At 38.0% G+C, this 15,996-nt stretch overlaps 1 protein-coding gene across 1 annotated transcript; it reads right to left on the reverse strand.

Moving 5' to 3' along the window:
• Positions 1-1,366: 1,366 nt before the first annotated feature.
• LOC122716883 (protein snail) lies at positions 1,367-15,712 on the reverse strand. Its single transcript, XM_043940372.1, has 3 exons — positions 15,323-15,712; positions 3,228-3,882; positions 1,367-2,715 (listed from the first exon to the last, which is right to left on the reverse strand). Exons 1-3 carry the CDS (start codon positions 15,639-15,641, stop codon positions 2,019-2,021), a joined length of 1,671 nt encoding a protein of 556 aa, XP_043796307.1. The 5' UTR covers positions 15,642-15,712; the 3' UTR covers positions 1,367-2,018.
• Between the last annotated feature and the right edge of the window lie 284 nt (positions 15,713-15,996).

Genomic DNA, 15,996 nt, shown 5'->3' on the forward strand with positions numbered 1-15,996 from the left:
TAACCGATCGTGTAACGATGGCTGAGAAAATATTGCGACGGCCTCGAGGCGATTCGATCGATGTCCACGTGTCGTTAACACGTTTTATGCCACGCATGACTGTCGATGACTTTTTTTCTTTTTTTCTTTTTTTTTTTCCCTCTTTTTTCTTTATCATTTATGAGAACGTTTGCGCTCTCCCGTGCGAGGTAAAAATAACGAGGCAATTTGATGGGATTAAATATTTGAAAAGGTGAGAATATCACCATTCACCAGAGTGAAAAAATTTTACACGACATAAAATGTGTCGAGTTGATGAAATAATGATGGCGGACGAGGACACGTAATCTAGAGATCTATTGGATTATTAATTATTTATTTCTCACGGATATGATATTTGAACTTTTTTATGAAATGTAAATGAAAGACTTTCTCGCAAATGTGCAAAATATACTCAACGATGTGATATCCATCGTCGTTTATTCACTTTTGAATTTAATATTGTTGCAGAATTTTTTCAGAGAACACGTATTTACTCGTTTAAAATTCTAATCTCATATCTTAAACTGTATCATAATATCTTCAAATTATTTCCAAATAAAAATATGATCTAACGACTAAAAGTTTCCCTAAAAGATAAATCAATTTAATATAATGTATCCTCGCCCACCACCATCATTAAAAAATGGCCATCGAACGACCGCCAAGAATTCGATTAATCAAAATTAGAATACGTTACACGAACGGATCACACGTTTCCTCATCGTCGAATGAAACGTACAGGCATGTACCGCCGCTTCCATCGAGAGTATCGATCGTCCGTTCGAGGATCGACACCTCTATTGATCGAGTGTGTAATGATGGTCCAACCGAGTCGAAGGAGCCATCGAAAAAGGAACATGGAGGGGGGGTCGATCGAAGAAGTCGTCCGGTCACGACTGTGCGTTTCAATGGACAACGAATCTTATACTTTGGATATACATTCTGAAAAAGTTGCTTGATCGACGTCAGGACGCCGATTACATGATTTCGCGGGGGGGTGAAGATAGAAGAAGAATCGAAAACCGGCCGGAAATCTCGTTATCGCGTCGAAATTTATCGTCCTTGATCATCAATCAATGATGTGTGTATGTGTACGTGTGTGTGTGTGTGTATGGGTATCCCCCATGATTTGTATATATATATATTAAATTTGTATATATATATATATATATACGTGTATTATTGTATTTTTTAATCCTCGAAGAATTTCATTTTTCTTTATCTCATTTAGGCAGCTAAGTATCAATAAATAGTGTGTCTCCGTAACGAGCTCGCGACTAGAACCGTACGCGCTATAGTAAATATATACTATATATATAATAATATAATATAATATAATATATAATATATAATAATATAATATCATAATGTATTAAGTATAATCGACTAGAGTGACTAGACTGCAGTGTGGACGTCACCGTTCGACGTGTTCTTTGTTCTCGTTTTTTTTTTCTTTTCTCTCTCTCTTTCTTATATTCTTTTCCTTTCTCGTTTATCGTTCCCTCTTATTTTCCTTCGTCGTTTCGTTTCTTCTCTTTTTTTGTTCTTTTTTCTCTCTCTTTCTTTCTCTCTCTCTCTTTCTGCTCGTTTTTTTTTTTTTTTTTTTAAGACTTAACATTATTGGACGTTTTTATCAATGTTAGACATTATTTAAGAAACCGACATCTTCCACTCTCTCTCTCTCTTTCTCTCTCTCCCTTTCTCTCTCTCTCTCTCTCTCTCTCTCTCTTACTTCCCTTCTACAACACTACCATTCGGTTACTTCTCTCTATTATCCTCCATTTTTCTCTACTGGCACTTTTCTACTTAAAACCTACGGCAAACCTTTTATTTTCTTTTTTCCCCTCTCTCTTCATTTCCTCTTCCCTTCATCCCCATCGACGATCTCGTTCGTGTATACCCCGGTTTTAACCGGGTGTCGCCGGGAACAACCGCTAGCTCTCCCTTGCCATGGCGTCGAGACGCCTGCTCGTAGCCTTCCTGTCGTCGAAGCGCTGCTACAAACTACGATTGTTGCTCTGCTGGTGTTGCGTCGTCGCGTTGTTATTATTATTACCGTTCGTAGCTCCCGTTTGTTGCTGCTGTTGCTGTTGCTGCTGCTGCTGCTGCTGCGATGGTGGCGGTATCTCGTCATCGCGTAGACAGGCGGACTCGAGGTGCTTGTTCAGATAAGACTTGAGGGCGAACGTCTTGTGGCATCTCGAGCACTCGTAGTTCTTGTCCGCGGAATGGGTCTGCATGTGGGCGCGGAGATTCGACCGGTCTGCGAACGCCTTGCCGCAGTGCGCGCACCCGTAAGGCTTCTCACCCGTGTGACTTCTCAGGTGGCCTTGGAGCAGCCAAGGCCTGGAGAACATCTTGCCGCAGACGCCGCAGCTGTGGGCAAGCTTGTGGGTGAGCACGTGCATCGCCAACGCCGGCATGCTGACGTACGCCTTGCCGCAGTGGATGCACTTCTTCGCCGATTGGGAATCGAGGCTTCGGTGCGTCTGCTTGTGCCGGGACAGATTCGACGAGGTCGCGTATTGCTTCCCGCACTCCGTGCACGTGAACTTCGGCCTGTCCGGCTGGGCTGCCTCCTTGTCGGGCACCGCCGCCCCGTTCGTGTTCGCGCTTCGACGCTTCGACCGGCCGTCCGACACGAAGAACGCCTCGTACGTGTAGGCCACCGTCTTGCTTCCGCCACTGCTGGTTCTGTGGGCAAAATATAATAAATCACTCGTGAGTGGAATCGTCTCGAAAATTCAGGCTTTTTCTTCATATTCGATGAGTTCTAAATTTCCTAAGCTCCTTTTCGATTGCCCATATTTCTGTCGTATCGTGCACTTGATTATCATTGAAAAAGAACAGAAGAAACTTAATCTAACACTTGTGGACACATTTATTAATTTATGAATTACGACGAATAATTTAATTTCCTTTCGAAAGAGAAACTCTTTGAAATATTCATTTAAAATTTGTTCGAGGCCTGTTTCGAACCAGCAACTCCAGACTCAGACCTGCGCGTTCGGTGGCCTCGTAAGATATAAGATTACACGTAAAGAGCTTAGGAATCTACTTATAAAGCGATATTCTAAAAAAATCGAACGTAAATAAATATCGTCGCCGTTCAAGTTGCCACATCAATGGCGTCAGAGAGCAAAGTGTTAAACGCCAATATAGACGCTCATTCGATCCATATTGATTGAAAAAGCAAAATTGCTCACCCATCTCTCCCGCCAGTGCAGTTGTTCGCATTCGTCTCCGCGGTGGCCGGTGATTGGGGTTGGGGCGTTTGCTCCTGTTGGCGCAGCTGGTTGGTCTGCGAGCTGGGCACCGGTACAAGCACGGACACGGGGATGGGCTGAGCGGTCGGCGGCGGCTGTAGCTGTGCAGGTTGCAGCTGGCCGTTCGGCGTGACGCCTGGCGCTGCCTGCGGGGGCGGGGGCGGCGGCGGCGGCGACAAAGTGTGAATGAAGACAGAGTGGGTGGGCGCAGCCGGTGACGCGCTCAGGTCGAGGATCGCCTGCGCGGCGGACAGGTCCTCCTCGGCCGACGTGCGGATCTCCGACGTCGGCTGAAGGCTGTAGGGCCGGTATATGTCCTTCTTCTTGGGGGGCAACGAGAGCGCCGTCCCCGTGCTGGTGAAACACATCGAGAGGCTCTTCCTCGGGGGCAGGCTCAGCGACGTGGCCGACGGGGTCGTCGTTGGGGCTGGGTGCGGTTGGTGCAGGCCGGACCCGGTCACCACTGCAGCCAGCTCCTGGGGGGCGGCCGGGGGCGGAGGGGACGGTACCACGGGTCGGGCCAGCTCCGCGGCCGAACGTAGCGTCGCGTACTTCGGCGGCTCCTCGTGGTTGATCCACGACTCGTGCGTGTAACCTGCACATCGTTTGATTTTTGCAGAAACTCTGGTATCGAAATTAGTTGTAACTAATTGTTTATATTGAATTCTATTTAACGATATATATATATATACGTTCCTTTTTATTTCATTACTCTTTTGTATATATATATATATATATATATATATATATATTAAAAATAAATGTAAAGGAGAGCGAGTAATGAAATAAAAAGGAATAAGATTGCGCATAAATGGAGATAAATTGATGTTAAAGTTTTTCTTTAAAAGGTTTATAATTGAAGAAATAAAGAAAATTAAATAGTTTTGAAATTCTTCTGCCTCTAATTTAGCGTCATCTTGTTCTGTAAATATATATTACGTTGTAGAATTTCATCAACTTTGAACAGATATCATTTTAATATTGATTTTATCGGAGGACAAATTTTGCATTAACGATATTTAAAGTTAACATTTAAGATATGTTAAAAATTTGAAAATATTAAAACAGCAAATGTTATTCATTTTACTTTGTTATATATATTTGTGATCTTTAGAATTGATTATTTTACTGATGATCGTTAAATAGAATTCAATATAAGCAATTTGATATTAAGTTTGGCGAAACGTCGATGTAGCCAATTATTCTTATCTTCAGACAAGCTCTGTTCTGTTTATCACAATATTTTTATTTACTGTTTCTCGAAATCGTTTTCCTAATTCCTATTAAATATATTCTAATTTTGTAGTCAAATTAGACGTTTAATTTAAAAAAAATTATTTATTAAAATTATCGTCCTATTCAGGATTGCTCAAGATCGATATGAAAAGGAGGAATTTTATAAACATTTCCCACGTTTCGTGGATCAAAGAGGATTATCGTAATCCCAAATTATCTATGGCGGATTATCGATCGAAATTATCAATTTCGGCGTGTTGGTACAGTTAACGAATTGGCTCAGTCACTGTCGGGGCTAGAATTAACACGGAATATTAAGTAACGAGGGATACACGCTCAATCAAACTTAATGGGGGATTCGGAGCTGATTAGGGCCTGGTAATGAATAATGCAAATTGAAGGTTTCGCGTCTCGAAATTCATGCGATCGAAACTCGTATTCGCCACCCGGGGAGGGGGATGATGGGTTCAACGAACTCCTTTCCGGTCAAATTAAATCACCGATTCGAAAAACATTCCAAAGATAAAAATACATAAATATCAGTCGAAAATCATAAAATCAGCTTCCTAAAATTCGAAAGGCTAGAATTCCTCTCCCCCTTACGAGTTTTCCATTCACGAGAAAATTCGCGTTTCCCTCGATCTCCTCGAACGATTATCCAAAACGATTCTCCAAAATTAAACGCCACGAGGTTTTGCGTATCCTCGATCGACGGTGTTATATACAATATATATATATATATATATATGAGCCGCGAAATGACAGCCTTTAATTATCCCCGTGAAGGATTTTCTCGGGTGGAACGACGAGGAAAATTAAAGGGCACGGCGATAACGCAACCGTTCCTTCCCTTTCTTTCTCCCCCCTTTTTTTTTTTTTCCTTCCCTCCCTGTATCGGTGCCAGCCGGCTCGCAACGCCCCGTGGCACCCCCGCCATGAATATTTGAATTCGTGAATCACACGGAACCGGTGCGCCCGTTTCATTTCCTGTTGCTGGCACGCGTCAGCTGGTCCTAGCGTGTGCGATTGTTAACGAGAAAACGACGAAAATGAAGGAGGAGGGTGGGTGAGGCGCTATTGTGCGGCATGGGATATCTGTTGCATACAAGGGTGGACAGGGCCCCCTTTGGTAACACGTGGATTCATATCTTGTTGTTGGTTGAAATTTTCGAGTATTGGATTTTTTTATGTATTTGTTTATAATTTTTATGTTTTTTCTTTTTTCTCGTTAACTTTGCTCTGCTCGGTCGGTTTCGAAGTTTTAAATCACTTTTGATGATCAACGAATGTCTTATCTTGGGTTAATTTTTTTTTAATAGATATTTCTCTGCAAGGTTTGTTTGGATGGATAACAAAATTTCTAACCTTTATTAAATTTTTCTTTCCGTATGATGATTATCCTATAATGAGGATCTTAATGCCTATAAAAAAAAAAAAAAGTTCGTTCGTTATTGAGAAATGTGACGAGTGGGAGAAGAAGGGGAAAGAATTATTGGTGAACAGATATTAATATATTTATTGTTATTGAAGATTTACCTAGTCCATGCTGTCAACGAAAACGACTCGATATCTTATATGAATATTACTTCCAACAATTATCCTCCCCGATCTTCGATGAGAATCTTCGTATTGAAAATATTCAGGAAACAACAGCTAAGATAATGTAATTTTTATTAAAAGAATATTATTATTTCTTACATCGAAGAACAATCAACAACTCTTTTTAAATCGATTAGAAAATGTCTGTTGAACGAATAACCTAATTTATTCTTCATTAATTAATAAACAAAATTTCGTATATCAAGCCGCGTGTAAACATCACGAATTAATCCTTTTGCACGATCGAATTATTATTAGGAAAATTTTCCATGTTACGAATTACAAAAGTTATCGAATTGTTATTATTGATATTCTCTGGTATAACGACAAAATAATTTGTTAATAAAGTGATCTAGGTTATTCTATAACGAATTTCACAAATTACATACCAGCTTAAAACTATTTCTCCAACAAAAATCAATAATCCCACAATTTATCATTTGTCACTTTTCCAATATTATTACTTAATAAAACAGTTAATAAAGTCACGAGATACGAAATAATAAAAGTTTGAAACAAATTTTCAAGCTTCATTTCGCGATGTAATATAATTTATATAACCTAATTCCTATATTTACATCTTTATTATTATCCTTACATTCTTATATAAATTATACATTACACACATATATATATACCTACACGTGCTTACTTAATCTACACTTTTCCAATTAATTAACAAAAAAAAAAAACCAATAAATTACAATGTACAAGAGGATTTAGGAGAGAGAGAGAGAAAAAAAAGTTTTAAAACACAACCCTTCCCTCTATAAACCGTCAATTAACAGCCTAGCCACTTGGAGTCTATCACGTAAAGCTGATTGTTTAGAAACAGTTCGACTCTAGTTCCCTTTTTAAAGATGCTTTTCAAAAAAAAGTTTCATGCGGCAAAACGGTTAAACGTTCTCTCTTTTCTTTTATTGTCGATGTCCACGCGACAGGACACGCGACAGTTAGCCTTCGATGCCTCGTTGGGCCTTCCATTGGACATTGGATCGATACGCCTGCTGCGACAATGTAACGCGACATTCGCATTGTTGCGAACGAGACCCCCGAACATTCGAGCGGAGAAATTATCGTTAACCACTCCATGCTAAGGGACAATTGGCAACACTGAGCAACACTGAGTCGTTGGTTATATTGGCAATTATGAATCGATTAGATTAATTGAGAATCGTATGTAAATATCGTAAGTAGGGTTATTTGAATGATAAATAATAATTATTAACGAATAAATGAATTTTTTCGTAATTGAATAATTCTGTTTAAATAAGGATATTTTTATTCGAGATGATAGAGCTTGTATATTTCTTCGCGATCGATTAATTAATTGTATAAAATGGATAAATAAAAATAATTTTTCAGGATATAGTTGCAAGTCAGTATAATTTTAGATTTTCGTTATTGCTGTTTACAATAGCGTTTGAATACGTGACATCTTGATCGGTGTGTTTCCAAGGATTGACCGATGTTATCAGAGCTTCGTGAGAATATATATAAAGCGTAACACCGAGTGCACAACAATGTTAGTTTTCAGTAATTGAAGTAATATAGAATTTAACACGAATATAGCCATGTTAGATAGTCACTTTAGTTATGTGAATCTTGATAATTTAACAAAGATAATCTCTATAACAATATAATGAAAAATAAAAGGATAATATTATTTCTCTGATAATTCAATATCAGATAGATATAATATGAATCAGAAATAACTATTCAACTTCGTTTTGATGGAATAGACATTGCTGTGAATATAATTATTCAGAAAAATAAAAAATAATATTATTTTAAAGTGTAATAATTCTTCATCTAAAGAAACTAATAGATAGTTGAAATTAAATATATATCAGTGTCTGAATTATTTTTATGAAAAGCCAGTTAAGGAAAGAATTATACGAGAAAAATGATTTTATAAAAATTGTTTCCAAGAGATGTTTAACGTTACTCGATATGCAATATTAATTCAATAAAAATTACATGATTCCATTTAGAGAAATGAAAGTTGACTTTCACATGACTTCTACATGCATCAAACTATAGAAAAACTACTAATACTGCATAATACATCATCTTATGCCAAACAATTTTTATAAGTTTTCACACAACTTTTGTATAATTTTTTCATAAGATTCTTTTCTTGAAAGATTCTTCATCGAATTTAGTAGATGAAACAGGCGTATTAAAAGAGAAGAATAATCTTACTTTCATACTTGCAGTTAACTGAGTAAAAAATTTTATATTTAAAAAAAATCTGTTACTTTAATTTCTATAACACTGTTAACACTGTTAACACTGCATCCCTTTCCAAAGAATCATCTCTTCTTTTTCTTCTTATTTATTTTATTTTTTTTTCTTGTTACATCTTTCTCTTTGACGTCGTTGTGAAAAAGATACAAAAATTCTTGTTATTTTTCCCGTAAATACGTTTATCGACTCGGTTCCACCCACTCGATTCCAATCGATGAAACGTGTTCGTTGATTGTTCGATGTAAATTCGTTTCTAGTTGTACACTAACCGTGTTGTACAATTGGATTGGAAATGTTTTCCGTGATTTGTGTTTCGTAGTAGTTTCGTTAACAATATTATATTGGAAATAAGGTTAATTTTTTTTTTTTAATTGTAGAATGAAAATTCGTTTCTGATTACAAATTTTCATAAATAAATAAGGGAAGATTTAAATAGAAATTTATCTTATTCTTCAAATATTACAAATACTACATCTTGTATTCTTTTGTATATGTATTTTTATACATTCAAATTTTCCATGAGCAATCTATTCACAAGTCAAGCATTAAATGTACGTTCCATTGTCGATACCTGACAATGGAAATACATATTTTTATATTTCTTCCCCAACTCTGTATCGTTTGTAAATATTGAAACCAAAATTCAGAATCAGAATAATATTCGTATAAAAATCAAAATTACCTAAATTGTTCCAAATCGACGAAAGCAGTGATCGAAATTTGGATTAACTCGTCGAATAAGATATCGATTCAAACGGCGTAGTCTGTGGAAAATTTTCACTTGGGTTGGGATTCGAGGAAGATCTTCGATAAACAGGGATTAGTTTATTCCGCAAATTCAACAAATCGCGGAAAGTGTTGACCCCGTTCCAATGTCTAAAGTCGCGCTCGAGCGGCAATCTTTAAACCGATAATCCGGATGGTACGTGCGTACTCAGCGGATTTTCAAAATCGATTCCTATCTCTCGAAATCTCGAAATCTCGAACCGCGTGAAACGGGTAAACTTCTCCATTTCCAAATCTCGTTCTAGAAGTCAATCAATTGTTGACTAGAATCACAAAGGTAAAAAATAATAAAAAGAAACAATAATAATAAAATAACAACAATAATAATAAAATAACAAGTAATAATAATAAAATATAATAGTAAAAATATAAGATATATATATATAATTTCTGTTTTTCTATACGTTCAATAAAATTAAGAAAAAGGGAGAAGCAGTATAAGAGAAAATGAAAAATTTAAATGAATCTAAAATTGCAACTATTAATAATTCATTAAGATAAGATTAATGGAATCATCCATTTAAATTAATCTTGAAACTTTGGTTAAAAATGGTAACTCTATCAGCGCGAACACGTGTTATATTTTTAAATTCGACTTTCTTGATACGGCCGTATTACACCTTGATAAAATATTCATGACGATTTGCAGCATTGGAATGCAAACGTGGCTAATAAGAATGAAAATTTCTCCTAAGAATGAACATGAATGACACGAACATAATTGTAATCCTTAATATTAACAATTAACATTTTTTTAAAATATCATAAATAACTTAATTCATTTAGAAGTTCTCCACTTCTCTTTTTCTATTTCTTCTTCTCATACATACTCTGTAAAAATTCCTAAAAATTCACTCTATTATCACACGTTCAACAATTTAAATCTCAAAAATAATTAATATAAAAAAATATAAATTATTAATATAAACTTTAAATTATTAATTATTAAAATTATTATTATTTAAATTATTAATATAAACTTTATATATATATATAAATCGATTATCGTAAATTATGCTTGCAAATGATAAATAAATAACGTAAAAATAAATAGAAATAAATAATTTAAAACGTGTCATCGAATGTACATTAACAACCAAAATTTTTAAATTATATTTTTCAAAAGCAAATTCTTAGAAATTCTCTTCCAATATTGCCCTAAAATTTCGTATAATATTTTTCTACGCGCCGTTATCTTTAAATCCAATATTGAACTAACTTCTACCGAAATTATATCGAAAAAAAAAAATAATCTCGATGGTGAAAAAATCGATAGAAACGAAAAGACTCGTCCAAAGAATTTCACCGATCCGAAATCCTCTTTAAACCGTGCCAGAAACAACAAAAAATCCAAAATCCGGGTGATCCAAAAATAGGGAAATTCGGTGGCGATTCCGCAAAGAAGAGAACGAGTAAAGAGGAGCACTTTGACGAATCGCGGGGTGTCTAATTCCTTGGTTGAGTCGACATTAGGGGGGGACGGACGTGACAGCAATAAATCAGAAAACCGTGGCCGGCGATCGATCAACCGGCGCGCATCTATTATTGGCTGAAATAAAAGGAAGTCAACGTACACATACATACACACACACACACACACACACATATATATATATATAATATATACATACATACACGTACAAAAAAGGGGATGAGAGAGAGAGAGAGAGAGAGGGGAGGAGAGCGAGTCGTGTCTGGAAGTGCATTTCATCAACGGCCTAGGGAGAGACAGAGAGCAGAGTAAGTGGATGAGGATGGAGGGTGGGGAGCAGAGGGGCGGAGTGGAGAGCAGAGGGGCGAGAGGGGAGGGTGAGAATCAATAATGTCGAATGAACGCTCTGCACGCTCTCACGAGTCTGTTGATTCTAGCCTTTCAAAGGGCGACGTAAGGTCCTTTTTTCCTATTGTTATTCGCCTATCCGATCGTTTCGAGCCAACGCGTTATACTTGTCGATAACATTCTTACAGGGGGCAAGCCCCTTGTCTGATGTTAAATAGTTCACGATAAGGATGCGAGTATGGGTATCGAGGAGGATCTTGCAGGAGGAGGGAGGCAGATCTGCAGTAACAGTTTGATTTTGAGATATTTATTTATTTTTCTTCAATTTATTCGATTGATTTTCCATTTTTAATGTTGTGACGAAAATATTAATGGTAGCTCATCGATTTGTTGTTGTTGTATGATTAATCAAAAATATTGATTTCTTAGCCAGATAAGACCTTAAGAGGGAGGGAGGGGTGTATTTCGCATCCTCGTTGCACGAAGCTTAAAAAATATAATTGCTTATCGTTCGCTTGCATCGTACTTTAAGAACGAATTCACGAATGAGTAATTAAAATAATAATAAAAATTGCGTATTTATGTAAAAAATAAAACATAATTTTCTCTCTCCCTTTCTCTTTTTTATCCCCTTTTTTGTACGTGTATGTATATATCTAAAAAAATTTTGAAATTTTATCAAAATCAATATATCAAATTTTATAATTTGACATTATTGAAATTATTGTCAATATTTCTGCAGTGTAAGAATAATATATTTCCTTTGGAAATCGTGATTTTCGGAACAACATTTGGTTGATTGTTCGAGAATCCAGAGAGAAGGAAGGTTCACGTCTCGATTCGAGCATCTGCAACGAAAAACGCGATGCGAGGCGCGTTTGCGCAACACGAGAACCCGCAGTGGGTGTCGAGCGACTGTGATAATGAAGCTGGCAATTAGCGTATCCGCCAACGCGGATTCGGACCTCTTGATGACTCTGGAAAATCTGGCCGCGCTCACATTTCGCAAAAATTTGAAGGTAGCGATTTTTTTTTTTCTTTTTTACCTATTTTTAAAATTCGCTCCGTAGAAACTGTCGTAGTTACTCCGACGAATAGAATTCTTTCCTGAAAATCCTTCCAATATTTATATAACCATGTTAAAACTCTGAATTTGTTTTTCGATGTTGACAAATGTTTTTCGACTTGATTCTTTTATCGAATCGCAATTTTGTGTATCTTACGTAACCACGAGATGAAGCAGGATCTAATTTCGTAACATTATTGTTCGATTATTCTGTTGCGAATATATTATTATTTCTTCGTGTCTTGTTCGAGTCGAAGAGAAATTCTTCGATTCGAAGAAAGTCGTGAATGATGGGATATCGATAATCTCGTTGAAGAAATGAACGATTATATCGATTGCATTTATCCTTCATTAATGGGCAACAATGTATTTATTATTGAAATATTATTATTGATTTTCTGGTACACGTGTATCTCTTGTTAGTAAATTCCACGTTTGGAATAGTTGTTATCGTCGATCAGTCAATGATAGACTAGAAATTTAGAGCTTTTCATTCAAAAATAATGTTTATATTGTACAAGGATATGAGAGTGATCTTCTCGTTATTTAATTTAAGAAAAACTCTTGTGATTTATTATATATGAATATTTATAACGAAAAAAGACTATCGAGAGGAACTTGCTTTCAAATATTCAAATCGTTGCATAGCGATAAATTTGTGCTAATTCTGTTTTTTAATAATTCCTTATCATGTATGGAAAAAGGATGAAGAGAGAGAGAGAGAGAGAGAAAGAGAGGAAAAGTTATTCGAATATTACAAAGGGCGAAATGCAATTCAAAAAAAAAAAAAAGATTGAAAAACACTGGAGAAACTTACTCGACCTCTATTCATTCTGAAACGAAATTTTAGTTAACGACCTACTGAACTTTTGCCAATTAAAATCCATTTATAATGTGAACTTTTATTATTCGAGAAATGGTGAAAATTTCTATTGATAAGATTTTATTTAAACCTTGCCCGATCTTGAAACATATAAAAAGTTTTCATTTTCTCACGAAAAAGTTGAGGTTAATTAAAATTGATAAAAGAGAAAATCAAACGAATACCGAATTACGATCATCATTTGTCCAATTACACGAATAATAAAATTTTAAACAAATAAAGCAAGTACTTTCTAAAAGGATTTCTATCCAAGTTTCAAGGTTATTTTGCAAAATAATCCACAGGGCATTTAATAATCGTGTATAAACCAATTATTATACGCTTCTGCTTTATTTAAGATTCTCGATGACGTGGTCAATTAAATAGACGTAAATAGATGGAAAACTGGAATCTGACGGAGGCGTGAAAAGGAGCCCTTACAATCATGCATTACGTGACCGCGAAGAAAATGTAGCTCGTTTATTCGTGTGTTATGAAGTCATAGCAAAAGGAAGCCGTTTAATCGATGCCACGTCGTTCTTACATATTTTCGACCTGAATTCTGATCTTGCAAGGTCGCGTATAATTTCGAACGAAAGGTTACGAATAAATTAAACCGAGTTATCTTCTATATATATATATATATATATATATATATATATAGAAATTCATACAAACTTCATACAAATTTTCGAACGAACAAATAAGACAGATCTTTCTCTTCAATTCCAAATAACAAATATTCTCTCAGCATACGATATATCGTACACGTTAACACACCTTTTAATCTTAACACGTTTGAAGATTTAAACGTAACAAGAGGACGCATTATGGAAATTTCGATAAGAACGTTGAACGATGGTCGCTTTACTTTTCATAAATTCCACGGCTGAAACACGGCGTGGCGGTAGTAGTAGTGGTGGTGGTGGTAGTGGTGGGGGGCACACGTGTTACGTAACAGTTCGCGCCATGTTAAAGACCCGGCCGTTAGAATCGATAACGGAATTCAATTAACAGCTGTGTGAATTTTTTCGCGACGAGGTGATCAACGTAAGCGGTCGTTAAAAACAAAAGACGTGATTACGTAACGATGAATGTAAAAATATATATATACACAAGGATTATCCATCGTATGAATCGAACAATTTTCGTAACATTGGTTATAAATAAACGAAGCGAGAAATGTTCAAGACCTTTATAAACGCATGATTTTTACATGCTATGTGAGTCAACTTGTGGAATGCATTCAACATGTACCTCCATTTTCCAGTTTGAGCAAAGTTTAACTTTTCTTCTTGAAAGTATTACAGTATTCTTTTCTCGAAATTGCTAGCCCATCGCTTCGAAACAGGTGGCAATCTTCGAATATAAAAAGCGAAATAGAATTCGAAATAGAATTCAACAGAATCCCAATCATATAATTATTCAAAAATATTTCTGAATAACGGTGTTCGAGAGCAAGCAATATTTTTTCCAGAACACCATTTTTCTCAAAAAATTGTTAAATAAAAAATAAAACAACATTACGCAAGAGCCTCGTCCATGAATCACGCAAAGAGGCTCTTCATTCGAAGGGAAATCGGAACGCAGCTCCGATCCGAAATCCTCGTGTCCCCGTTTGTTATAACGCGAGAGATCAGGCGGAGGCACGAGAGAAAAAGCGGTTCCAAAAAGAAAGGAAAAAAAGAAAACCCCGCCAGACGCTTTGTTCGTAAAAGGAACGTGACCCAAATGGGGACGAGAGGGAGAAAGAGGAATCATTTCCTCCCCTTTTGCTTCGATCCACCCAAAGATCCGCAGTAGAATCAACGATCGGCCTGGCGGGTGTGTCGCTGAAACGCGTGTATTTGTGTGTATATACATATACATATACACACACATATATATATATATATGTATATACATAATATATACACATGTGCACACGTGTGCGTGCGACGCATGGCCAGAATCCATCGTGCACGATCGCTAAACGAGGAAAATCATTAAATGGAGGAGAGGGCGGGGGAGGAGAAGGAAGGAGGGGGAGACGTTGTCCAAACGATATTTCTCTGACAGTCCTCGAGTCCCATGGGGAGAGCTGCCTCGTGTTCTCGTCGCAGTTCGTACAAGTGCCGCAATTTCTCTATAGCACACAACCGATCGGCCAATCGGCGGGTGTGTCACCCCCGTGGCTCGACGCATGGCCAGACTCCAGGATACACGATCTCTCTCGCAGGGGTAAGAAAGTCCTCTCTCTCTCTCTCTCTCTCTTCGTCCGTGGATGATACGACATGAGATTAGAATCCATGGAATCCGGGCGTGTTAAATGTAGGGCGTGGCACACGGGGATGTAAATAATACACAATTGGAACACGTGGAATTTTTTATCAGGCCGATTTTCGACGAAATTTCCTTTTCCAGCGAAAAACTGTTCAAAGGAGGGGGGGGCGATAATCGAACGATCGTTTACTCACCATGATAATAGAGAGCACCGGAGGCGTTGAGCGGCGGTGGGCTAGGCGCGGTTGCACCAGCGGTGGGGCTATGGGGGCCCCAACAAGTCTGCTGATGATCGACTGTCTGCCTGCTATCCGTGTCCCCGACCACGTCGATCTCCTCGTCCTCCACGGGCTCGTGCCTGTGCTGCCTCTTCTCCAGCGAAGCGGTGGTCTGCTGCACGCCATGGCTCTCCTGCAGCACCCCCGAAGGATCGTTCTCCTCCTCCTGCGGATCGTCCACGCGATCCGGCCACGGGTAGGCCTTCCATTTCTTGGCCATGAGGCAGCGCGGCATGTTGGCGCGGTGGTTGTTCCCCGTTGCAGCAGCCGTCGCGGCCCAGGTCTCGCCAGGTGGCCGGCCGGTTGGCGGGTAAGCTCTCCCTTCCACGAGAAACCTCCGACGTTGACACCACTGTTATTTATACCAACACACCCCTCACCAAAACACCCGCACCAAACGCACCACCGTACCGAGGACGACCGACGCGGTGGACCTCGACCGGCCTACAGCCCGCCACCGGCACCCGTATCGCGTTCCTCGTCACACCAGCCGCCGACCACGGCGATGCGGTCGTCGATGTTGCGACGCCGTCGCCTCCGTCGCCGCCTTCCGTCACTCAGCCCCTTCCGTATCTGTAACCTGTCGTTAA

The sequence above is a fragment of the Apis laboriosa genome, unplaced genomic scaffold (assembly GCF_014066325.1).
Source record: "Apis laboriosa isolate Shangri-la unplaced genomic scaffold, ASM1406632v1 scaffold49_cov149, whole genome shotgun sequence".
Classification (NCBI taxonomy): Eukaryota; Metazoa; Arthropoda; class Insecta; order Hymenoptera; family Apidae; genus Apis; species Apis laboriosa.

Excerpts from the sequence above, each read along its gene's own strand:
- LOC122716883 (XM_043940372.1), bottom strand. The coding sequence starts at position 15,641 with ATGCCGCGCTGCCTCATGGCCAAGAAATGGAAGGCCTACCCGTGGCCG. Across the intron at positions 3,883-15,322 it reads CGGTGCTCTCTATTATCATG|GTTACACGCACGAGTCGTGG; the intron begins GTGAGTAAACGA and ends AACGATGTGCAG. Across the intron at positions 2,716-3,227 it reads TGCACTGGCGGGAGAGATGG|AACCAGCAGTGGCGGAAGCA; the intron begins GTGAGCAATTTT and ends TTTTGCCCACAG.